Source organism: Dromiciops gliroides, chromosome 3 (genome assembly GCF_019393635.1).
Source record: "Dromiciops gliroides isolate mDroGli1 chromosome 3, mDroGli1.pri, whole genome shotgun sequence".
Lineage (NCBI taxonomy): Eukaryota > Metazoa > Chordata > Mammalia > Microbiotheria > Microbiotheriidae > Dromiciops > Dromiciops gliroides.
In genome coordinates this window covers 586,757,636-586,782,992 of record NC_057863.1, presented here as the reverse complement: position 1 = coordinate 586,782,992, position 25,357 = coordinate 586,757,636, and the positions used below count along the sequence as shown (strand labels likewise).

The window sequence follows — 25,357 nt, the reverse complement described above, 5'->3', positions numbered from 1 at the left end:
CCAATATAACAAACAAAACAAATGCTCATACAGGATCTGCTTTAAGACCTTCAACGAGGGGAGTCTTACCATTTCTCAAGCTAGCCCATTCTACTTTTGGAGAGTCTTAATCATTAAGAAGTTTCCTTTTTTTTTTTTTTTGTAAATGTGATATACCATGATTCCTTCCTTGCCTACACACACACACACACACACACACACACACACACACACAGCCTCAATGTGCCTCTTGGCAACTCATTGCTTCTGGCTTTGCCCTCTAGGGTCAAGTAAAACAAGTCTAATCTCTGTTCTCTGTGACAAATAATTGAGGATAACTGTCATTCCTCCCCCACCCTTTCTCCTTTTCTGGATTAATTAAACATCCTTAGTTCTTCCAACCAATTCTCATATAACATGGACTCAGGGCACTTCACCAACCTGATTGTCTTCCTCTGTAGCTTATCAGTGTCATTCCTAAACTGTCTCTACCAGAACTGAACACAACCTCTAGGGGTGTCTAAATAGAATAGATGACAGAGAGGCTAACACTTCCTCATTCCTGAAAGCTGCGCCTCCATTAAAGCAGTCCAAAATCACTATAACTTTTTTATTTTTGCTTCATGCTGTTAATTTATATTTAACTGTGGTGTTTTGGGAATCAGATAAAAAAGGGGGATAGGAAAGCACTTTGGCAACTATAAAATGCCACATAGTTGTAAGGAATCATTATAATATTGCTTAAGTGTGAGTGTGAATGTGCTTGTGTGGCTGTCCCATATATAACTCATTCTTCAGTACTCAGATGGACATGTGATTTTATTCATTGGGATAGTATACCCAGTGTTGCAGGCCTGATCATCCCATGGTACTTTTGTCCATCTCTTTCCTTAAGTTTTCCTTAAAGGGTCTGTCCATTGTTTTGAGGAGCTTCTTAGGATACCAGTGGAACACTCCTATTGTCTGTCAGTTATTTCTCTCTCTTGACACATGACCAGTCTATTTTTCTATAATTGATGATGTCCTTTATTCCACTTCTTAATAGTTTATTATTTATATCTGTTAAAGCCTGTTCACAACCTTGTTATGTCTCTTTATTCTTCTTTGAGTGATACTCAGTTTTAATTCTTTGAAGGCTTATAGCGCCCCATGGCTCTCATCCATACAATTCAAGGAGAATATTGCTATAAAGAAATGGGTGTATTTTGGGGAGGAAGACAGGAGTCATTCTTTTACTGCACTAATAGAAGATGGACCAGAAGGCACCAAGCAACCTGGATTAGATTTAGCCACACCTACTCACCTACTGACAATGAGATGTTCACAAAGATAAGGACAAAAATGTTCATCTCTACAAGGTTGCCCACCATCTGCATCCACTATCTTTGCTTAAGAATGTTGGTCCACAGGGGCAGCTAGGTGGCACAGTGGATAAAGCACCGGCCCTGGATTCAGGAGGACCTGAGTTCAAATCTGGCCTCAGACACTTGATACTTACTAGCTGTGTGACCCTGGGCAAGTCACTTAACCCCAATTGCCTCAAAAAAAAAATGTTGGTCCACAGAAGGTAGAGAGCATCTTGCAGTAGAAGGAACTGTGTGCACAATTTCTTTGATTGTTCACATGATCTCTGAAGATTTCCAAGGGCCAGGGGTAGTAAATATACTGGAAGGAAATATAGCAAGGATGACTAACAGTATAGCCAAACCATATGACTTAGACTGGTTACCATGGTACCACAGGTTGTTATCTGGGAGTCCAAAAACTCAGTAAGATAAACCAGTTTGTTGTTCAGCCAAAAATGGAATTGTTGAATACAAGCTCATCAGTTCTGGCATTTGGAAGATCTGTGCTTTATCATTTTAAATGGCAATAGATTCAAATAAATTAGTTAATAAATGACCAAATGATAACAATTAAAAATAGCATATACAATCAATGTTTTATTGAATGATAGTATATGAAAACTTTCATATCCATTATCCCTTCAGATTCTCAGAACAACCTTGGGAAGTATGTAGTATAAATATCCCCATTTTACAAAAAAGGAAATGGAGACCCAGAGGTAAAATGACTTGCCCAGCAGAACCAGAACCAGAACTCAAAGCTTTTTCACTCTTCATCCCATGCTCTTTACACGATACTGCCTGCATGGTTTGATGCAAAGGGACAGGACCTAATAATTAAGCTTATGTGTATTTAAGGCTTTCGGCATTTTCTGAAGCAAAACTCTTCCATGTGATCTTAGAATATTAGGCTTTGAAGAGACCTTAGGAGATCATCTACTCCAAAGGTTCTTACCCTGTGGTCCATGAACTTGTTTTTAAAATATTTTGATAACTACCTTTCAGTATAATTGGTTTCATTTGCCACTGTGTTTTATGCCCTCAAAAATATTTTTTCTGGGAGAGTGTCCGTAGGTTTCACCAAACAACCAGAGGGATTCATGATACAAAAAAGGTTAAGAACTTCTGACCTAGTTCAGCCCCTTCATTTTACAGGTGAGAACATTCAGGGTTGGATAAATCAAGTAGCTTGTCCACGTTTTACATAGCTAGTTAGTGAAGCATCCAGTCCTAGGGTCCACATTTCCTGCCTTGTCTGCTGTACCACAGCTGAGTCAAATGGCTTTACATAAGCCTCTCGCCCTTTTTCTTAGGTCCTCTTATCTTTATGTTGTTATTGTATCACTCTGTACACCTGTCCTTCCCCCTCCGAGGCCTACAAACATCTCCAGGTCTCTACCTTTAAAAAAACCCTTAATCTCACCTTGCTATTCCATCAAGCTACCTGCATTCCATGGTTTCCCTGCTCCTAATCTTCCTTTACTCTCATCCCTCCATGTGTTGGTCAGAATTTACTTGTTTCCATTAGTGTAAGGAAGTAGGGCCAAGAAACCTGGGTACAAACCCTGCATCAGGCCTTGAATCCTCCTGCTGACATCTCCCTCATTAGTGCTTGTGGGCAGGAAAGTCTGAGGGAAAAACAAACAGTAAGAAGAAAAGCAAAACTGATGCCAGGAAGAGAGATATGGGTGGGCCTCAATTTCAGGTAAATACCGACTGAGGAGAGGGATGATGAGAAACAAAGAGAGGGGGATGATGAGAAACAAAGGAATGAGATGATTCTTATCAATAGACTGGTGAGTGAACCGGGAAAAAACAGCAGCTAGTAAACATGCAGTGAACCTGGGACTTTGGATGTCTATTGGGATATATGTGTATGCAATTTAAAAATGTACATACATATGCATACAAGCTTGCACTGGGATAGTATACATGTTGGTGCATTTGTATACACTTCTCTGTCCTTAGAAATCTTGACCTACCCATCTACCTTTTTCTCCACTTCTCAGTCCAAGGAGTTTTCACTAGGGAGCAAATCTACATTGTAGGCAATTCTGGACTAAGGCCAGGTACCATTTTCTCTACACAAAGGCCATGTGAGCTAGTGAAAAGAGTACTGGACAGATATGTTTTGGCTATGTATGATGGCATAATCCATTAGGTGAACAAGGTAGGGTGATAATCTCTTAACCTGAGTAGGGGGAGAACTCCCTTCCAGCACCTCACACTGCCCCCCCTTTTCTTTGCAGGAGTATAGCTTTTAGCTAAGCCCAACACTAACTCAGCTGCCCCTGTCATTTGCTTACTTAGCCACCTCTGGGATTAATCTTCCACATCTCACATCTCAGAAGGATGTGGCCACTGAAATTGTTCCACTTGTACCTGTAATGCTATCTCGTCTCAGCTGAATGTATGGTTTGAACCCCGAGCCAGTTGCACTGGTAAAATCCAAATTGGGTTTATAGAAGCTCTGTAATTTAAGTCCTTTTCTGTTTGGGGCTTCTCCTTCCTTCCTCCATCTCACTGCTCTCAAGTTAGGTGGTCAGAAATGGCACAGATTCATATCACTTTCTGGCTTTTAATATAGTGTCACACACATAACCAGAAACTCAAAGTGCTAACAACTCTAAACACTGACACACATTCTGCAGCTATAAGTGGAATAGGGGAAGAAGAAACAGAGTGATTGGCGGCTTTGCCTTCATCCTGCTTTCCAGGACAGGTACTTGGCTATGGGCTTGCATTCCCAGAAGAGCATTTGTAGCATCATGGGAAGGTAGAGGCAGGGAATCTCTCAGTCACTCTCACTAACAGACTTCAATTCCTGAATCTCCACTGGACACTGTTCATCTCCGGTCTGGCCCAATTTTCATTGCACTATCACTGGATCTTAGAGCTTCTCTTTGACATCCTGGTCATGAAAAAAAAAGGTCAGCGTGGAGCTCAGCCCATAGTGGAAAAGTTCAGCACAAGAACCCCAGTGGGAATACTCTCCTGGTTCCTGTCTCGGTCATCCTTTATTGTGTTCCAGGTCAAAGTCTCTGATTATCATCTTGCCCCTGGGGACAGATTTTCATAACTTTCCCCCAAATTAGCATGAATTTGGAAACCATCCTAGACCAAGTATGTGCACCTGTCTGGCTGCCAGCTCTGCCAGCTCTGCCAGCTCTTTTGTGGGAAGGGGATACAATTGGAACTACAGTTTTAGCTGTTTTAAAAAATGTGCCCTTCCAGCACATTTTTCTGACTTTCTCTGATCTTACTTAACAGAACTTAACCCAAATTGCCCTCTTACCCAACAGGTGGAGATAGGGATAGGACAAGACTGAAGCTCCTTCAATATGTAGACCTCACAGAAATGGTCTTAATATTCTGAGTTCTTCAAATACAGGCAGGTTCAGAATACAAGCCTAAAGGGCATCAGGAAAGAGAGCTCTTCCCTTTCCTCAGCTCTTATGAGGTCCTTCTCCATTACTACTGCCATTATTTTGAGTCATCTCTTACAATTCCCCATGAGTTATGGCCTCTTATTACTTACCTTCTCCTCTGTACTGTCCTCTAGCCTAGTTTCTGTCCATTTGATAGCACAACAAGCCTTTACTGACTCACCATGTGTCCTCTCCAGGGATAGGGTTTCTGGGGATATGAGAGAATGTATTATGTTGAGTTACTGCAGTCTGTTTCAGAAGTCAGTATACACAAAGGGAAACAAATATAATTCCTTACCCCTAATAGGTACTTAATAAATGTTGTGTTGAATTTAATTTAATGAAAAGTAAAGTCAATATAAATGCCAGATTGTTTGGCATAGACTTTAATGGGACTATGTCTTTGATCCAGAGCATTTAAGGAAGGTTTCAGGAAGTAGGTTGTATTTAAGATGAAGTTTGAAGACTATAAAAAGAAGTATACCCTTTTTTAAGGGATAACTTCCTAATTCTCACTTTTCCAATTCAATATATCCTTTATTCATAATTGTCCCTTCGCCCACAGTCTTACCTCTTAATGAAACTTCAGAAAGCATTTGTGTTTTATGGTAAATACAAGCCTTGGAAGTTATGCCAAAACCAGTGTATTCCCAGGTGATTTTAGAGGGTAAGGTGAGCCATGGGAGGATGACTTAAGAAAAACATAAAAAATGTAACAAAGGAAACATATGACTAGATGGCAGGACATCCCTCTGTGATTTGCCTGTGGTAATAGGAGAGCAGGACAGATAGCCTCAGGCCAAGTAGCAATGGCACATTATCATGTAAGCACATTGCACATTCATCTAAAGGTAGCTGTGTACCTGGTGATCCCCAAAGTTAGTAGAAGAAAAGCATTTAAATCTGGGTCTCTCCCCTTCTTATCTGGAGAATTGTACTTATGAGACATGGGACAGGATCATGAAATCCAGAGTTGTAATTCCATTCTCCTTATCTATCTGTGACTTTGACCTATTCACAAGTATCATTGAGAATTTGTGGCAGTTAGCCTTGGGATCCTCACCACATTTGTAAGAACCAGGACGAGGAAGAATATGAGAAGGAAATGGCAAAAGTAATGTCCCATTTCCTTGTTCCTCGTGAGACACATCTTATAATTTCCTACTTATAAAAAAGGGAGGCCTCATTTCATTGGTACCGACAGTTACTTCATTAAGCCATAGGTTTAGACTGTTATGGGTTAGCTACATTAAGTAGTTTAAGCACAAAGGGAATAAGAACTGGGGTCTTCATCACTGGTTTTATCTCACAAAAGCCAGTTATTTACTTGTAAAGAAGTATAGCATCAAATTCTATTTCCTTCAATGCTTGAAAGGGGAGAAAAATGACATTTTGGGTAAGATTGGATTGGATTCTTAAAGCAACTCTGGAAAATTATCTTAAGTGACTTAAAAAAAATAATTCCATGTAGCTAGTGCTCTGGATTCATTCCTTCAAAGCAAGGAAGACTATATCTCTCCTTCAGGGTTCTGTAGGTATCCCTGAAGGTTTAATAGTGTCTTTTCACTAATGCTCCCATTGAATCAAGCTCCCATTCCTGTAGATTCTCCCCACTGTTAGCCACCAGTGACTAATGCCCCAATTCCATTTAGCCAATTAACATCTATAAACTTTTCTCTCAACACTGCAGGGTTGTACTTTCCTTTATATTGCCTCAATCTTTGGAGAGAATGGGTTCATACTTTGCAGTTTCCAGTGGCTAGCCTTTATATACAACTTTTAGGTTTACAAAATGCTTTATATATGTTATCTCATTTGGTCTTCACAACAACCCTATGAAACAGGTGCTAATATTTTCCCTATTTTACAGATGAGGAAACTGAGGCAGAGAGGCTAAATGACTTGCCTAAGATCACATGCTTAGGAAATTCTAGGAAAGGATCTAAGCCCCCGGCTTTGTGACTCTAGATCTAGTATTCTATGCACTGGATCACCTCACTTTTCTACATAGCACTGGTTAACTTCCAATTCCAAGTCAAGTTCCAAACATGGCATAACCACTGGGTGAGTCCACCTCTCAGCTCTTGTAAGGATGCGTCCCAAAGGCATATCTCCTAGCCTGAAACAACATTCCACACTCAAAATCTACAAGGGAAGATCTCAAGAAATTATTTACTTGAATCATGTTTATATACCCTCTTTTCTGGATCCTTAAGCAATTAGAAGAATCTTCATCAGTGACTCAAGGCTGGAAATACATTCATCAGGCCTCCACATGTGGAATTAAAACCAGATAGGGAATATCATATACGTTTTCTATAACCTACCAGGAAAAGCAAATCCACATATGCTTTAAGACAGCAGTTCTGAACTGCTTTGGTATCATGAACCTTCTTGGCAGCTTGGTGAAGCCTATGGACTCCTCAGAATCATGTTTTAAATGCAAAAAAAGCTATATTGGTTTATAAAGAAAACCCATTATATTGAAATACAGTTATTAGAATTTTTAAAGTTCATAAACTCTAGGTTTAAAATCCTTATTCTCTAAATTATGCCTCTTCACTAGGCAGTTCCCTCTTTACACACAGGTATATATAGAACCCAGAACTCAGAGAAACGAAGGGACCTTGCCAGCCTCACCCAGACAGTAAATTGTAGAAGCAGGATAAGAACCCAGGGTTTGTAGCTTTAGATCAAATGCTTTTTTCCCACTTTATCACCAAATAATTAAATTTGAAGAAGATTCTCCTAGTACACTGTTGGTCAGCTAGGAGCTTGGAGCTATGTCTCCAGAAGTAGAAATGGCCAAAGTCATTTGCCCTTCCTTTCCTGTTTTTACTGCCTACATAAGATAGCTGGCTGGGTTGGGTGTGTCAGGTATGGCCATGGATAAGAGCAGAATTAGCTGGTCTACATGCTTATTGAACCCATGAATTTAACTGCAAGGTCACCATGTTCCAGCAAGCATATATATCCATCAGTATGACAAGGATCACCATGTTTTGTTGATTCCTCAGTCTCACCACTTTGGAGAATTCTCATGAAAAAAAAAGCACTGCCTTAGCCAATCTGCTGAAGGTTCAAAACCCGGAAGAGATGTTTTCTACAAAGAATTCCATTAATATGAAATTTTAGTTACAGCAGCTTCTACTTGTTTCTCCCCATCTCACACTCAAGTGTTCAGATTTTTTTTTATATGTTATGATATACTGACAAGTTATTGTTACAAAGAAAATTCTAAGAAAATAGTAAACTATTAGGCCAAAGATGACCTTTTTAAAAGTGTCTCAAATTCTGCTGAAATTATTTTCATATCCTGACATGCTGTTTTTTTCTCTTTTTCAGCTTATCAGCTCTCCAAGTGTCCTCCTCCAACCATCCTCCCAAATGCTGAAGTCATCACTGAAAATGAAGAATTTAATATAGGTAGCATCTCCTGAACTGTGTTTTAGTCAGAACCAGGGAAGCTTTGCTCAGTCATTAGCACTGGGAACATCTAGAATGAGAGGCATTGAGGGGAGGGGCTTTCTGGCAAAATGCACTCAACTGTGAACTCCTACAGAGGAGAATCACTTTTTTCTGAAGAAAGCTTGCCCAGCTTCTTCTTTAGGAGATTTTAATTTTTAAGGGCATTTCAAGAGGCATGTCATGGTCACATGGGGTTTTCCTGCCGAGAACTCTTGTGATTTGGGCATTTTTATTCAACAATTTGTCCAGCAAACATTTTTGAAGTACCTCCTATGTATAATGCACTTTACAATAAACATTAAATCACTTCCTACAAAGATTAAGACACAGTCCCAACCCTCAAGTTACCGGATGAACTCAAGGGAGATGAGATCTACATATGGATATTGTGATAGAACTCAAAACACATTAATTGCATGAAAGGAATTCAAAGCCTAGATGACAAGATCACTTTAGCTGGGGAAGTAAGGAAAGGCAATCAAGCAAAAAGCATTGGTACTGTTATATATTTTGGCAAAAAAACTACAAGACAAAAGTGAAAGTCAGTTGTTCACTAAATATTTATTAAGCATCTACTGTGGACATACTGTGCTAATTGCTGGGAATACAAAGAAAGGCAAAAGATAGTCCTTGCTCTCAAAGAGGAGCTCAGAGTGCTATGGAGGAGACAACGTGCAAACAGCTATGTATAAATGAGCTATATACAAGGTAAATTGAAAATAACAGAGGTGGGGGACAGTTAGGTGGCACAGTGAATAAAGCACTGGCCCTGGATTCAGGAGGACCTGAGTTCAAATCTAACCTCAGACACTTGACACTTACTAGCTGTGTGACCCTGGGCAAGTCATTTAGCCCTCATTGTCCCACAAATAAATAAATAAAATAGGAGAGGGAAGTCAGTAGAATTTAGGAAGATTGGGAAAGCCTTTTTATAGAAGGTGGGATTTTAGCTGATTCTTGAAGGAAGCCAGGGAAACTAAGTCAGAAATACAGAGGGAGTGTGTTCTAGGCATTGGGAATAGCCAGAGAAAATCTGGAAATGGAGTGTTCTGTTCTGTTTGAGAAACATTAAGGAGGCCAGTATCACTGTTTGGAAGAGTATATGGCAGGGTGCAAGCTGTAAGAAAGCTGGAAAGGTATACGTGTGACATGGGAGGAGAGGAAACATATGATGAAGGGCTTTAATAAAACTAGAAGATTTTATATTTGTTTCTGGAAGTGATCGGCAACTGATGGAGTTTCTTGAGTAGAGAGGTGACATGGTCTGAACTGTACTTTAGGATGGTCACTTTCATACCTGAGTAGAGGAAGGTTTGGAGCTGAGAGACTCTTGTGACAGGGAGAGCAATCAGGCTTGAAATGATAAAGGTCTGCATCAGGGTGGCGGGAGTACGCGAAGAGAGAAAAGAGCGCTTCAAGGGATGCTTTAAAGGTAGAAATGGCAGCACATTTAGACACAGTAGGTAAGAGCGAGGAGTCAAAGACACCTAAGTTGTAGGCCCGCATTACTGGGAAGATGGCGGTACTCTCAGTAGAATTAGGGAGGCTAGAAAGAGGGAAGAACTTTCATGAGAAAATAAGAAGTTCATATTTGGACATGCTGAGTTTAAGATATCTATGAGACATCTAGACTGAGATGTCCAATAGGCAGTTGGAGACAAGAGACTGGAGTTCAACAGAGAGGTTAGGGCTTGATTAGTAGATTTGAGAATCATCATCATAGAGTTATAATTGAATCCATATAAACCAATGAGATCACTAGGTGAAATAGTATAGAGGAAGAAGAGAAGTGGACACAGTATAGAGCCCAGTGGAACATCTACAGGTGAGTGGGCATGATGTGGACAAAAATCCAGCAAAGAATTCTGAAAACAAAAAATTAGATAATTAGGAGAATCAGGAGAGAGTTGTATCCCAAAAAATCTAGAGGGAAGAGAGTAACTAGAAGAAGCAAGTGACTGACAATATCAAAGGCTACAGAGGTCAAAAAGGATGAGGATTGGAAAAAAAGCACTATAAGATTTGTCAATTAATAGATTATTGGTATCTCTGGAGAGAGCAATTTCAGTTGAATAGTGAGAGTCAGAAGCTCGGCTGTAGAGAGCTGAGAAAAGAGTGAGAGAAAAAGAAGTGGGAGAATCTATTAGATATGGCTTTCTCAATCAGATCAGTCATAAAAGGAAGGATAGATATAGGATAATAGCTAGTTGAATGAATAGATCAAGGAAGGCTTTTTTGAGAATTGGAGAGACCTGAGAATGTTTGTAGGCAGTAGAGAAGCAGCCAGAAGTCAGGAAGAGATCAAAGATGAGAGAGTGTGTGGATTATGTAGGGAGAAATCTGCTAGAGAAAACAGGCATGGGATCACTTGTATATGAAAGGGAATTTGCCTTGGCAAGGAAAAAGGCTTCCTAAGCATGTGAGACAAGGATGAAGGAGAATATAGTGGCAGAAGGTATCTGGGTGATATGAGATGAGGAGGGGAGAAGGAACTGTTGGCAAATGGCCTCAATTTTTTCAGTAAGTTATGAGGCAAGGTTCTCAGCTGAGATGGTTGGAGCAGGAAGAGCCAGAGAAAATTTGAGTGAGAATGAAAAGGCTTGAAAGATTCATTGTGGGAGTGTTATAATAATGATGATGATGATGATAGCTAAAAGTTTTATAGAAATTCTGTGCCAGGCATTATGCTAAGCATTTTACAAATATGATCTCATTTAATCCTCACAACAACCCTGGAAGATAGAGGCTGTTATTATCCCCATTTTACAAATGAAGAAACTGAAGTGACTTGCATAGGTTCACAAAGCTGGTAAATGTCTGAGGCTTGATTTGAACTCAGGCCTTCCTTATTCTAAGCCCAGCACTGTATCCACTGTGCCACCTCGCTGCTTCTAATATGACTTGATAAGGGAGGTACAGAAAGATTGCCTAGCAGCATTGAGGGGCCAATTGAGGTTATATAACATAAATTTGGAGTGGACCCAGTCAGCATGGTTTTGTAATTTTCTCTGGTTTCATTCAGTAACACACACAATAAGAATGAAGGCAACAATTGGTGGGAGTGATCCAAAGCTGAGGATTAGCAGGGAAAGGTCAGATGCAAGAGAAAAGGGAATGGTAGAGTTGAACTTCAAGTAAAGAATAGAAGAGAGGAGAGTGTAGCTAGTGTTGGTGTGATGGTCTGTAGAGAATTTAGGAGTCAAGGGACTGAAGTCACTGTGTGGACAAAGGACAGAGTTTGGGGTTTTAAGGTAGAGGGAGAGGTTTCAGAATGACAGTAGTATGATCAGATAAGGAAATTTCAGAGTTCTTGTACATAGAAATATTTGGTTCATTTGTGGGTAATGGCAAGATCAACAGTATGACACAGAGATTTGTTTTTAACCTAGCTGGGATGGAATAGTTGGTCATGAGAAGTGAGTAAGTTGAGTAACTATGAAGTTAGGGCATTTGAAGGAGTATGGGTATGTATGTCCCCTAGTATGAAGACAGAGGAGGTAAGAAGGGAAAACTGTGAGCCACTCACCGAGCTTATTGAGGGGAAAAGGGAAACATCCTGGAGTTTGTTAGACAACAGCTACTGGGATTTTGATTAAGTGGTATATGTTGATTGAATGAACCTCAAAGGAGAAGAAATTACTAAGTGATAGTAGCAGAAGAAGAACCTGAAGCGATATTACCACTCCCTCTCCTCAACCAGTTAGTATGGGAAATGAGTGAAATATTTTCTATAAAATATTTTTAAAAGGCACACAGAGGTGAAGTGACTAGTTAGTGCTAAAAAGGGAGGCCAGGGAGGCTGTGTCATCAGGAGGGAGCCAGGTCACAGTGAGAGCCAGAAGATGGAAGAAATGGGAAAAGAAAAGATTTAAGATGAAAGCAAGTTTATTGCCTATGGAACAGGCATTCCAGAGAACACAGTAGAAGGTGGGTAGCTTTAGAATGGAACATGGGTGGGGGATGAGGGGATGGGGAATGGATTGAGGGGAATGGGAATGAGGAATGGGAGTTTTTAGTTTAGCCAGAGGAGACAATGTGGGCCTCTATACACGTTTCAAGAATAGTAGTTGTAGCTAGATTAGGAAAAACTTCACTTAGAAGGTGGTGGTCCTTGAACTAAGCCTGCAAAATAACGAGATTAAAGAGAAGGCAGAGTTAAGACAAGATTCTAGGCATGGAAGACAACCAGTGGAAATCCAGAGACAGCAAATAAAGTTCTGTGTGTGAGGAATACTAAAAATTCCAATTTGACTGTACTATAGTTTGTATGAAAAGTAATAATGTGTAATAAGACTATAAGGGTAGGTTGAGACCAGGTTATAAAAGACTAAATACCAAGCAGATGAGTTTATGTTTGAAACAAGAAGAAATAAGGAGGCACTGAAGTTTTGTGTGTAAGGAAATTACATTGTCAGGCATGCATTTTAGGAAAATCACTTGTATAGAGGATTGATTGGAGTGGGGAGAGATTTGAGGTAGAGCAACCAGTTAGGAAGTTATTTAAGTATTCCTGGCGTGACAGAGTGAAGCAAATTTTCATTGTGAACAAGTTATACTGGACTAATTTCATTTTCTTTTTACCTTGTCAGGGAGATTGTATATATCATGGCTTGACAAACTACAGGAGAGGGCCAAATCCAGCCCACCATCTGTTTTGAAATGGGCCTACAGAGTTAAGAATGTTTTTTTTTTTAAATATTTTTAATAAAATAAAATTTTATTTAAATAAAATAAAACTTTAACAATGTAAAAACCATTCTTAGCTCATAGGATGTATAAAAATAGGATTTAACAAATTTGTCAACTCCTGCTATGTATGCGCTTGCCACAATGCATTTGAGAAATCTCTTATGCTATCCTTTAGGACGCAATAGAAAGATAGATTTGGGGTTGGCTGAATAGTTGAATAAAGAGTAGCTATGAATGGATCGATGTTAGTTTGGAGGGAAATCTCTAGTGGAGTGTTACGGAGATCTTTTTCCCTATGCTGTCCAACACTTTTATCAATGACTTGCATGAAGGAATACATAAAATATTTTAAAATTTTAGATCAATCAGTCAGCATTTTTAAGTGCCCAGCATATGATAGGTGCTAAAGATTCAAAGATGAACAAAAAAAAGGCCTTTCCATTAAATAACTTACTGTCTAGAGAGGGAGGATAACCTGTACACATACAGATATATACAAAATAGATAAAGATGCTTTTTGGTGGAGATGATGGGGTGGTGTGGGTATTGGAAGCTTGGGGGATCAGGAAAGACTTCATGTCAAAACATGGCCCTTCAACTGAGCCTTGAAAGAAGCGAAGGATTCTGAGAGAGGATGTGAGGCTTACTTTGCATCCCACACAACTGAGACAGCCAATGCCAAGGCACAGAGACAGGAAAGGGAATGTCATATGTGAGAAACGGTAAAGCCAATTTGTTGAACTGTAGTGTTCATAAAAAGGAATAATGTGTAATGAGTCTGGAAAAGTTGGTTAGAGCCAGGTAGACAAGGACTTTAAATGCCAAGCAATGGAATTTGTATTTTGTATCCTGGTGACACAAAGCTAGAAGGGATAACTAACACATTGGGTGATACCACCAGTATAGAAAATAACTCTGACAGAAGAGAATGATGAGCCCACACTAATGAGATGAAATGTGATAGGGAGAAATGTCAAGTACTATACTTGGAAACAGAATATTAACTGCATAAGTTTGGGAAGGTTTAACAAAGACAATATTTACTCTGAAAAATGTCTCACAGTTGTATTGAATTACAAGCTCAATATGCATCAGCAGAGTGATGTGGAGTCATAAAGTTCATGCCATCTCTGATGGTATTAATAGGAAGTAGGGCTCAAAACAAGGGAGGGGAGCCCTCTTCTGCTTCACGCTTGTCAGACCCTGGCTTGAATATTACGTTCAGTTCTGGGTGTCACATTTTAGGAAAGACATTGGCAAGCTGGAATATGTTCAGAGGAGGATGACCAGGCGAATGAAAGAATTAGAGAACAGGTTATATGATGATTAATTGAAGAAATGGGAATGTTTACCTGGAGAAGAAAAGATTTGGGGAGGGAGAGAGGATGATAAATATTTTCAAGTATTTGAAGCACTCAAATGTAAAAGAGGAATAATGCTTCTTCTGTTGACCCCAGAAGGCAAAACTGGAGGCAATAGAACAAAGGTGCAGAGAGGCAGATTTTAATTTGTTATAAAGAAAACAATCCCATCTGTCCCAAAGTGAAATGGGCTAATTTAGGAGGTAGTGCATTCCCCTCCCTTTGGGTGTCTTGAAGAAGAGCCATGACAGGGATTTTGTAATGGGGCATCCTGTTCAGGGATGGGTTAGTCTAGTTGAGTTCAGGTCACCTTCAGTTGTGAGATTCTATGCTACATTAACTAGCACAAGGGAATTCACTGGCTTTGTCTCTAGAAAAGCCTTGTTCTCTTTTTCTCAGGGGACATTGTGAGATACAGGTGCCTTCCTGGGTTTTCCCTGGTGGGAAGTGAAATCCTGACGTGCAAACTTGGGACTCATCTTCAGTTTGAAGGACCACCTCCAACCTGTGAAGGTAGCTATCAAGAACTATTCCATTTGCCCAATTTCTGTCTGGGAAATCCCCATGACAAAATCAGAAGATTGGCAGGAGTTGGTGCTGAGACAGCCTTGACGGTTTAACCTAAATGAAGAATTTTAGTTTGGAGTTTCTCAGTAAATACTTTAGAACCCAAACCCCTGTCTATTCAGTATTGAGTATTAGACATTAGCCATGTCATAATCAATTTTATCACTAAATAGTTATTTTTTACGGGAGTTAAATACATTTCAAGTAAACCCTGACTGCTAGTACAAATGAACTAAAAGCCTATGGAGACAACTGATTATTTATAGCCTTTTCTTTAGATTCCTTGGAAGCAAGAGGGTTGGCGGGGCGTAGAAAATCATAATTAATGAACTGCTTAGCTTAAATTTCTACTCCATGTAGGTGATTGGACAGGTGTAATCATAAACTTCTCCTAAATTTAAAGAAGTGTGGCCCACAGCAAATTCCCCCTTCCCCTCCTGAGAATAACAGAACATGCTGCCAGTTGACTATTAATTCCCAGCTTCTGAATGCTGACTAATTTTGACATAACTTTAAATATAATTCTCTTCTCCTGAGGGCTGAATCTAGTAGAAAGAAACTGATTATGTTACCTGTGAGCAAAAACAGTGAGCGTCAGGACAATCACTGTGTTATCACAGGCACCCTTGTATTCCCTGATCTCATGCCATTTATCTAGGCTCACTTCATCATTCCAGTAGATTCTGCCTGTTTGATTTTCCCATGTATTCTGTATCATTTACATGAATACAGGTCTCATGAACCAAGGACTAAGTCTCTTGAAAGTGGCACCAGGTACAGGGAGAGTTGTTCCCAAACTGCCCTAACTTCTCATAACTTATTGTGAATCAACCATACATGTCTTAACTAAACTTTCTTCTACTCTATTTATATCTGCTGCTTGTTCCTCTTCAAAGAAGATTATACTTCCTCCTAGACATAGTGCCCATAGTGGATCAAAGCATAAGTTCAATTCTGTGATATATAGTCACGGCACCCTGAGTGAGGGCTCAAAGAGAAGCAGGCTCCATATTAGTCCATGGAGAAGGTAGAAGGCCAGGAGCCAAGAGCAACTGAAATGCAGACAGCTTTGAAATATTTGCTTATACTGTTACTGGATTGTGGGGGATCGATTTATGATCCTAGGCTGGTTTCCCTATGTTAACCTGCATCTTCTAGGAGTCTTTCCATGAGCCTTCTCCCAGAATGTCATTAGAAAAGGAAATCTGCTAGTGGCAATTATGCAGTGCATTCCAAAGGTACAGATAAAGTACTTATAAATTAGCAACCATTGTAAATAATTTGTAGTCCTACTTCTTTCTATTAGCAGAAATAATCAAGGGCTGTTGGTGAACTATGTGATGCAAGAACTATTCAATAAGCATGACCCTGAGCCAGGCACTAATACTTACCATGGGTACTTACTTACTGCACACTTCACAACTGTGACAGGGCTGCCCAGGGGCAAGTGCATTCCCACTTGCTTGAGGACTTTAAACAAAGGCTGGATGACTACTTGTCAGGTAAAACAGAGAGGATCCTTTTTCATGTATGTTTCAGACTAGATAGCCTCTTGAGAACCCTTCCAATTCTAAACTTCTGTTCACCTATGTTTTTATTGTTGTTGGAACTTTGTCCCCTTTGGTAGATCACAAACATCACAGGTCAGGGAGTAAAACCCACTACATCCTTGGCCAGATGCCTACACAGGCCTAAATGTGTGATCCACTCTGTGGCCATAGAAAAATTCCATATTAAACCTAATATTTGGAGAAGCTCATTGATAATGAGGATTATTGCATGTCTTATGATATGTAATGAGTTTGGGGAAACTAATTGCACATGCTAAAGTGAGTATTGTGGTCTAATGTGAGACTGTAACCTCATTGGGAGCTTCTCCGACCCATCTCCTCCCTGCAGCTCCTGCCCTTGTCTTAATTCCTTGGGGACTACACAAAGGATTCATTCATGTATTGCTATTAATAGTTTTGTTCTTCTTTCTTCAAGTGCACTGTCCAATGGATGAACTCTTAACAGACTCTACTGGGGTGATTCTTAGTCAGAGCTATCCAGGAAGCTACCCTCAGTTCCAGACCTGCTCCTGGGTGGTGAGAGTGGAGCCTGGCTACAATGTCTCCCTCACAGTGGAGTACTTCCTCAGTGAGAAGCAGTATGATGAGTTTGAAATTTTTGATGGTAAGTGAGATAGGATATCTAAGGGCTAGGGACCAAGGGAGGTTCTAGGCATCCAGAGCTTGAAGGGAGGACCAGGTCCCAAGCATTACCTTGTTCCAACTCAGTAGGGGCAGCAGAGGTTTTCCTCTCATCCTCTCAAGATGTTCTCATATGCTTGACAAGTGAAAAGAGATCCAAGTGTTTCCAGAGACAGTCAGGGCAGGGAGGGAAGGAGGAAGACATCCTTCCAGGCAGCTCTAGCTCTCTGATTTCCCTGTGAAAGCACACTTTTCTTTTAAGGTGTTTGCTCCACTAAAGCCATGGATGTGATCCAAGTGATTCTCATTTGAGAATCAGGTGTTCTAAAATTTTTTGGAATATTTGTGATTGGATTAGAATATTGTGATTTCTGATCTCACAAATATGGGCTCTCCTCACTTGAGGCAGATCATAACATTTTTATGTAGCCTCGTATCCTGAGCTGTGCTGGTCCATTTTCTTGCATACATTTTCCAGATTGCTTTCCAGAGAGTCCTTCCTTTTAATATTTAGTGTGGTCCAGTACACTGCAAGACTTGGACTTTCCTTCTATTCTTAGATCTCACTGTATCACTGACCTGTCTCCTTTTCAATCTTATATAACCTTGATGATATCTCTTATGCCATTTAGCGCATATATACCGTGTTATGGAATATGTTGAAGCCTACATGAACCCATCATGCATCTTTTTATTGTCCTTTTACAGTCTCAGGGACAGATTGATCTCTGAACTTAGGACCCGCTTGCTAATTATGGAAAGGTTCATCACCAGTAGAATGGCTACTAGGCGATGAATTATTCGACTATGGAAATCCATAAAACAATCCATTATTGCCATTAATAATTGTAACATCTCAAATCTATATAGTATAAAAAGTGCCTTCCCAGGAGACACAAGCATCTTGCACTCTTAGGACACTGACAAGTTGAGGAAGAGACACATGTATGACACAAAGATCACTAGCAACACTGAACAAGGATATGGACTGGGAGTTATATACAATGATTATACTGCTTCACATTTATATGACAATTGATATAAGCTTTGGTAAGTTTTGTACTTTTCCAAACACTTCACATTGTTTATTTTAAGTGATCCTTGTAATAGGCCTGAAAGGTAAAAAGGGCAGGTAGAGATGAAGCAGAGTGGAACAGTGACTTATCCAAAGCCACCAGCAAGTTAATGTAAAACAAAAACCAGGCTCCCTGAACTCCAAGGTCATTTTTCACTTGCTTGAGATCAAGGTCCAAATTCTCCTTTGTTAAAGGAGGTGACTTAGAGGGAGTAGAGCACCCAGGAGGGACAGAGTGGCTAGCAACACTCCTTGAATGGGGCTAAGGAGTGGTCAGCTCCTTTCTAATAGTTCACCCTCTTCACCAAGATGCTACCATTATGCCTCCTGCCAAGTTGACTATGTACATGTCTTTCTTGCCCTCAGGTCCCTCAGGCCAGAGCCCATTGTTGATAGCCTTGAGTGGGAATTATTCAGCGCCCCTAACTGTCACCAGTTCAGGAAACAGTGTGTACCTGCGGTGGTCCTCTGACCATGCCTACAATCGGAAGGGCTTTAAGATTCGCTATGCTGGTGAGTATGGGAGCCAAGAGCTGAGGCCAAGAAATGAACCCTTTAGGTTTTCCCTTTGAACTCTCCTTCCTTTCATTCTTTATCTAGAATGGTGAAGGAGCTCCTCTGCCACAACTAGATAATCCTTACCCTCATGCTTTTCCTTGTGAGATGTGACTTCAACACTAATGCTAGGATACTAATCTCCTCTGTCCTGATACTCTACTGTTCACAGACATCTTTCCTTTTTTTTAATGTTTTTTGCTGTCTCATATCCACAGGACTCTGTCTAGAAAAATACATTGATAATTTTAGGAATTATCTGGTATCCTTAAAGACAAAAACACAAATGAAATCACTCTCTGTTGGTTTCATTTCAGTCTTAGAAACTAGATGTGGCAGAGATACTTTAGGGCTGCAGCTTGAGGGGAGGGGGCCTTCCTAATTCTCTTTAATGTTAATATTTTTAAGGCTCGTCTGTCTTTCAGAAGCCTTTGAATATTAGTATGTGGTAAAAGTAACCCAGGTCAGGACAAAGTGAGTTTGGGAAGGGGAGGCACTCATGCAGGCTTGAGGGTTAAAATAGCCAAAATATATGTAGCACTTTACATATATTACCTTACATGAGTCTCACAACATTGTGAGATAGGTGCTGTTATTAGCCCCACTTTGTTGGTGTAGAAACCAAGGCACAGAGATGGTAAGCCTTTGGCCATACAGTGACTAACTCTTTTTTGTTTGTTTGGTTTTTGTGAGGCAGTGAGGGTTAAGTGACTTGCCCAGGGTCACACAGCTAGTAAGTTTTAAGTGTCTGAGGCCACATTTGAACTCAGGTCCTCCTGAATCCAGGACCATTGCTTTATCCACTGTGCCACCTAGCTGCTCCTAGTGACTAACCCTTAAGAAGCTGAATTAAAACTCAGGTCTTCCTGACTCCTTGTCCATCAGGCTTTCTACTACACTTGGCTGACTCAATTTTATGTCCACCTTTTTCCCTTTCCAGACTTGAGAGATCTTCCACCAAAAAAAAGACAGCTTGACAGCTTTGTAGCAGTGAATTCCTGATCCAGGGGCAAAAAAGGCATAGGCTTTCATTGATCTTCTCAAAGAATAACTTTAAATTATTTTCATTTTTAACTCTTAGTATCTGTATCAAGCAGACAACTGCTATGTGTCAAACAGTGAACCCCTTTAGCAAAAACTGAGCTAATTAGTATTTAACTAATAAAAGCAACACAAATAGTTGATGGGCACATTTATATATATGTTACTTTTGATAGTTGTATTTTTAAGTGTGTCTGAAGTGTGTTTGGGATATTGTAGAGTAGATTCTTTTCAGGTACTGTTTGGACTAACCAACCTCTGAGATCTCTTCCAGTTCCTAAATTTTGCAATTCTTATTCATGAGTGATATAGGTAATAGAGCTATCATCAGACAGGGGCAGAAAATTGGGGAGAGCCATGGGTGAGTGTTGCTACCAGGAACCATTCAATTTCAGAGGTGGAAGAGACTTCAGAGACTATGTAATACACCCCCTACTTGAATCATAAATTTCCAGTACAGCCAAGGCATCCATTCTCTTCCCCCAGACTTACCAAGATATGGGGAATTCAGTACCTACAAAAGCAGTCCATTCCAATTTTGGACAACTCTGATTCTTTTTTTCCTTCATTGGCATAGTTCTGTAACTTCCCTCTAGCACCAAGCAGAACAAGGGTGTCATTCCTCTTCCACATGACATTCCATCAGATACAATCCTTACATCTCTCTTAACTCAGGCTCTGTTGAGGTATCCTAGACAAGGGCCAAGACAGGAGGGAAGGAGGAGATGAAGGACAGAGAGCTTGCGATACTTTGTCCTTTGGTCATGTTCCCTAACCAGGAGCCACAAACTCATCATGGGTATATCTGGGGAAAATTTTGATGGGAAAGAAATGTAAAAATATTTTAAAATGACTAGGGCTAATTTTGGGGGACCAATCTATGGAGGACTAATCTGGGGACTTTTGACTATCTGACTGCTATTGATTTAATGTGGGCCGTTTATAAAGATCCACCACACTGCTCCACTCCCAAATTGATAAGCAAAGGATTAAGAAGCCTCTTAACTAAATAATCAAAGCAGAGTTTATTTATGAGATATTATTTAAAATTAAGAATACAGGGAAATAAAATGTACAACCTGACTGTGTTCCTGTTCCAGTGCTTCCACCTGCTGCCCCTGGAACTTTTTTAATACAATAAGGACCTTAGCCACCTCTTGCCTTAGGGCACTCAGGCCCTTTATTCCAACTCCAAGCCCCTTTCACTTTGTAAATCCCCCTGCTTCTAACTTTCTTCTCCTTACAGCCACCACTGAACCCCCTGTGTTTCTCTCTCACTGACCTTCTGTCTGTCTGCTCTGTCAGTCTGCCCTTTGGCCTCTCTTTTCTCTGCTCCTCGTCCTTTAGCCTTCTCCTGCATCCTTGTAGCCCCTCTTTTCTCGTCTGCCACCTCCAACCTTTCTAATCTTGTCAGCAGCCTCCAGTCCTCTTCTCAGTCCCCCCTTTTTGTCTAACTCCCAGGTCTCTCTCTCTCTCTCTCTCTCTCTCTCTCTCTCTCTCTCTCTCTCTCTCTCTCTCTCTATATATATATATATATATATATATATATATATATATATATATATATATATATATATGTATGTATATATTTTTTCCTTCTCTCCACTCAAATCTCAGGGCTTCCTGCGCCCCCACAGACCAAGCTAATCCACCAGCCAGGGCTGCGGCTGGTGGGGGGAGGGGTGCACTCGAGCTTCACGTGCCTCAGCACAGGCTAAGCCAGAGCCTGGCCTGGACAAGCCCAGGATCTCTGGGATAGCTCCGCTCAGGGTGGAGGGAGCTGGGGGCTTTTCCCCCAGCTGTCTGACCTGGCGTCTTGTACAGCCCACGGGGCTTTTTGGCTCAGCTGAAGCAGAAGGGGAGGGGCACCAGCACCTCCCACACAGAAGAGACCCTGAAGGCCTAAGGCTTTCTAATCTCAGCCTAAAGGTAGGGTCCCCAAATCAAAATAAATTTCCACAGAAACAAAAGCTATTGGCTCAAGAGAGATTATTAATTTTCTGTAGATTTCACACATTCCAGTTCTCCTTAATTTCTTCCTTAGACCCATTACAAATAAGAATCCAGAGTTCACCAAAAAAATCAACTTTGCTACTAACCTATTTAAATTGCTGTTTGCCCTGGGATATTTGGAAACTGAAGGAATGTGTGTTACTGAGTGTAACTGTGGCTGTGTCAGCATAACTAGCTTCACTGTTGGGATTGAATTGACCCGTTCGTTCATTTAACTACACTGACCAATTCTCTTTCTGATGACGAGAGGCCTTCTTTTCTGCTGGGATGCCAAGAGGCTTCTGAAGCTTTACATCCCAAAGGCCCCGTCTTTTTCTCTCTGTTTCTTCCTTCAGCTCCCTACTGCAGTGTTCCAAGCCCTCCCCTCCATGGCTCCATCCTCGGCCAGCCTGGCACCCATCCTGGGGGGTTGGTCCACTTTGGCTGCAATGCCGGCTACCGCCTGGTTGGACACAGCAAGGCAATGTGCTCTTGGCACCCCCAGGGCTACTACATGTGGAATGAGGCAATTCCTCTCTGCCAAGGTGAGGACAAGGGACTTTGGGTGACAGACAATGCTTTTGCATGTTTTGTGTAACTTTTTTTCAATGTTTGCTGAGTATCAGAATATCTTTAACTCTGTATAGGCCAGGCACTGTGGGATATATAAAAAGAAATGAAAGGTATACTTGGTACCTCCAAATAACTTATAATCTATTTGGGAAGACAGAATTAATCCACACAGCAGGGAGAAGACATATCGGTGTTAAACTATATAGAGCTCCAAAAAAACCCAACCACTTCAATCACCTGAGCCCCTTCACACATTAACTAAATATGAATTCATTTATTAGACACTGATTAAAAGTGTTATCACAATTCTTGTCAGGGTCATTTGTTTCCCTTAATACTCTTCCCTGACCCCAGGCTGCCAAAAGCACTATTTTCTGCAGTACCAGCTTTTGCTATGATGCTATGAAATAGTGTAAAAAATATTATGACAGACTCCCTTATACCATATTTTCTTTCTCCCCCTCTAGTTGTTCATGCTCTTGTCTTTTGAAAACCTTGGAGTCTTCCATTTTCAAAAAATCTCTTTTCTTGAACTTTCTGGTTTCTTCATATTAAGTAGATTGGAAATTTCCCAGGACTTGGCAAAAATGTGTCTGGTTGTGATCAAGGGAGGAAGATAGAACACTTCAGATCACTGATATATCTCATTTGATGTCTGGATCTGTATACTACTTCCCAGGCAGTCCATCTCAACATTTAGGCATTGTGACAAGGACATCCTTTGGGGGGTCACAATATCAATTAATAAAACGTTTTATTCATTAAGTATGCATATGTGTCAGACATCATGCTTGACACTGGGGATACAAGTACAAAGAATGAAATAATCCTTAGAAAACAAGTACATATAAAATATATGCAATATATCAAGTTAAGCCTATATGTCACCTTGAGACTATACTATGACTTTTGGAACACCCTGTATACATAGTATATATAAACAAAGTACTAGATACCATGTAGTTAGAAAGAGAGGGCATTAGCAATTTGGAGAACCAGGAAAGGCCTGAGCCACTTCTTTATATTCTAGGTATGGGGGGCAACTGGTGCAAAGGCATAGAGTTGGGAGATGGAATATAATGAGTGACAAACAGAGAAGACAATTTGGTTTGATCACAGAGGGAAGGAAGAAGAAGAATTTCTTATGAGGCTGGAAAGATAGGTTAGGACTAAGTCATGTAGGACTTTAAAAGCTAATGGAAGGGGCAGCTAGGTGTCACAGTGGATAAAACACCAGCCCTGGATTCAGGAGGACCTGAGTTCAAATCCAGCCTCAGACACTTGACACTAGCTGTGTGACCCTGGGCAAGTCACTTGACCCTCATTGCCCCACCAAAGGGGAAAAAAAAGCTAATTGATATCTATATTTTATTCTAGAAGGAATAGTAAGGCACAGAAGTTACTGAGTAGGGGAGTCACATGATTATATCTACATTTAAGGAGGATTACTTTCACAACAGGCTGGATAATGGACTGGAGGGATGAAAGATTTAAGGCCAGAAAACCAGGTAGGGGGCTATAGCAGTAATCTAGATTTTAGGTGATGAAGACATTGTAGATGTGAGTAGAAAATGGGGTCAGATGCAAAAGATATTATAGAAGAATAAATAGCAAAATTTGAGAATATGTTGGATGTGTAGGGTAAGGGAGGGTAAAATGTCAAAGATAGTGCCAACAATGCAGTGTCCCAGGTTTTACTGTTTCTTTCTACCATTTTCAATCAGATACTTTAAAAGAAAGTAGTAAGTGGTAGAAACCATTATAAGAGATGTGGGAGGCTAGCCAACGTATCTATGTATGTATGTGTCTACATTGTGTCTGTGTGTTGACATGTACATATCAGAGTAAAATGTACTTGAGTTCAATAAATCAGCATAGTGGATAACTGACCATTTGGGAAGCAGATAGTTTCTATATCATTCCCCTTCCCCACTGTGAGTGAGCTGGCAAGTTTACAAGTAGATCATAGACCAAACACACTATCATGCTCATACTTTCCCCTAGGTTCTCCAAATTCCTAATTCCCCACTGCAGAGCAGGCTCATGTTTTGTAGTATCTTTACTTGGAGGTTTGTATCAGCCCATGCTATAGGTCTTCTTGTCACTGGGACCAGCCATCTTCCTTCTTATACCCCTTGTACCTAATTCTAGGAAGGTTGTCCAAAGGCTTTCTGAGGCCACAGTCTTAGTCAGAAGTGTCTTCTATTTCCTCAGAACTATTATTGGGGATATTACTCAGATACAGCAAAATAAGTCTCAAGAACCCAGGGATATTTTGAGAGTTGATAACACATCTTAAGATAATAGCATAATAGTATTTAGAACTAAATATAGACATTAGGGACTATATAGGCATGAAAATCTTTCAGTTCAACTCTCTCATTTTACAAATGAGGAAACAGAGAACCTGAGAAGTCAAGTGATTTGCTCAAGAACCTACAACTGAATAGGTATTGGGAATTTAAAGAAAAACAAAACAAAACAGTTTGTGTCCTCAGGGAGCTTGTCATCTACTGCAGAGGCTGAGGACCATATGCAACATGGACAGTAAATACAGAGTAACTTTTGTTGGAATAGACCACTAAAAACTGGAAAAATCAGGAAAGGAGATATATAAGAGGTAACACCTGAAATGAGCCCTTAAGGAAATTCTGGAGTGAGGTAGAGATGAGAAAATCACAATCAAAGGGGAGGGGTCAGGAAGTGACTAATAAGGAAAATATGGGAGAAAAAAGACTGAAAGTACCAAAGATTTCAGGAAAAACAAAACTCATAAACTTTGAACATAAGCAGATAAAATTAAACAGGAAAAAATGGTAACAGCAGAAGGAAATATGGCCTCTAGATCTAATAAACAAGTTCAGGCATCTATGAGTAAATACTGCAAAATGAGGGGAAATGATACAACAATTGATAAGATAGAGAACCTTGTGGAATTTGAGGGGGACATGGAACCACAAACATGCTGTTCCTGTGATTTAAAAAAAGAAATGAGAATTATAAGAACAGAATTATGTCCTGCATAGCAAAAATTATGAACAGAATTGAAAAACTTGAATCTTCAATGGCAAGCTTCACCAAAGAAACAAAG

The 25,357-nt window shown here is 40.2% G+C and overlaps 1 protein-coding gene across 2 annotated transcripts in view; it reads left to right on the top strand.

Moving 5' to 3' along the window:
- The window catches only part of CSMD2 (CUB and Sushi multiple domains 2), a 1,007,742-nt gene that overhangs the window by 913,921 nt on the left and 68,464 nt on the right, over positions 1–25,357 (top strand). For both annotated transcript variants that reach the window (XM_043994712.1, XM_043994711.1), the window contains exons 45-49: positions 8,099–8,179; positions 14,671–14,784; positions 16,825–17,013; positions 18,472–18,618; positions 22,050–22,238. In XM_043994712.1, coding sequence (XP_043850647.1) covers positions 8,099–8,179; positions 14,671–14,784; positions 16,825–17,013; positions 18,472–18,618; positions 22,050–22,238 — 720 coding nt within the window. The remainder of the gene's footprint in view (positions 1–8,098; positions 8,180–14,670; positions 14,785–16,824; positions 17,014–18,471; positions 18,619–22,049; positions 22,239–25,357) is intronic.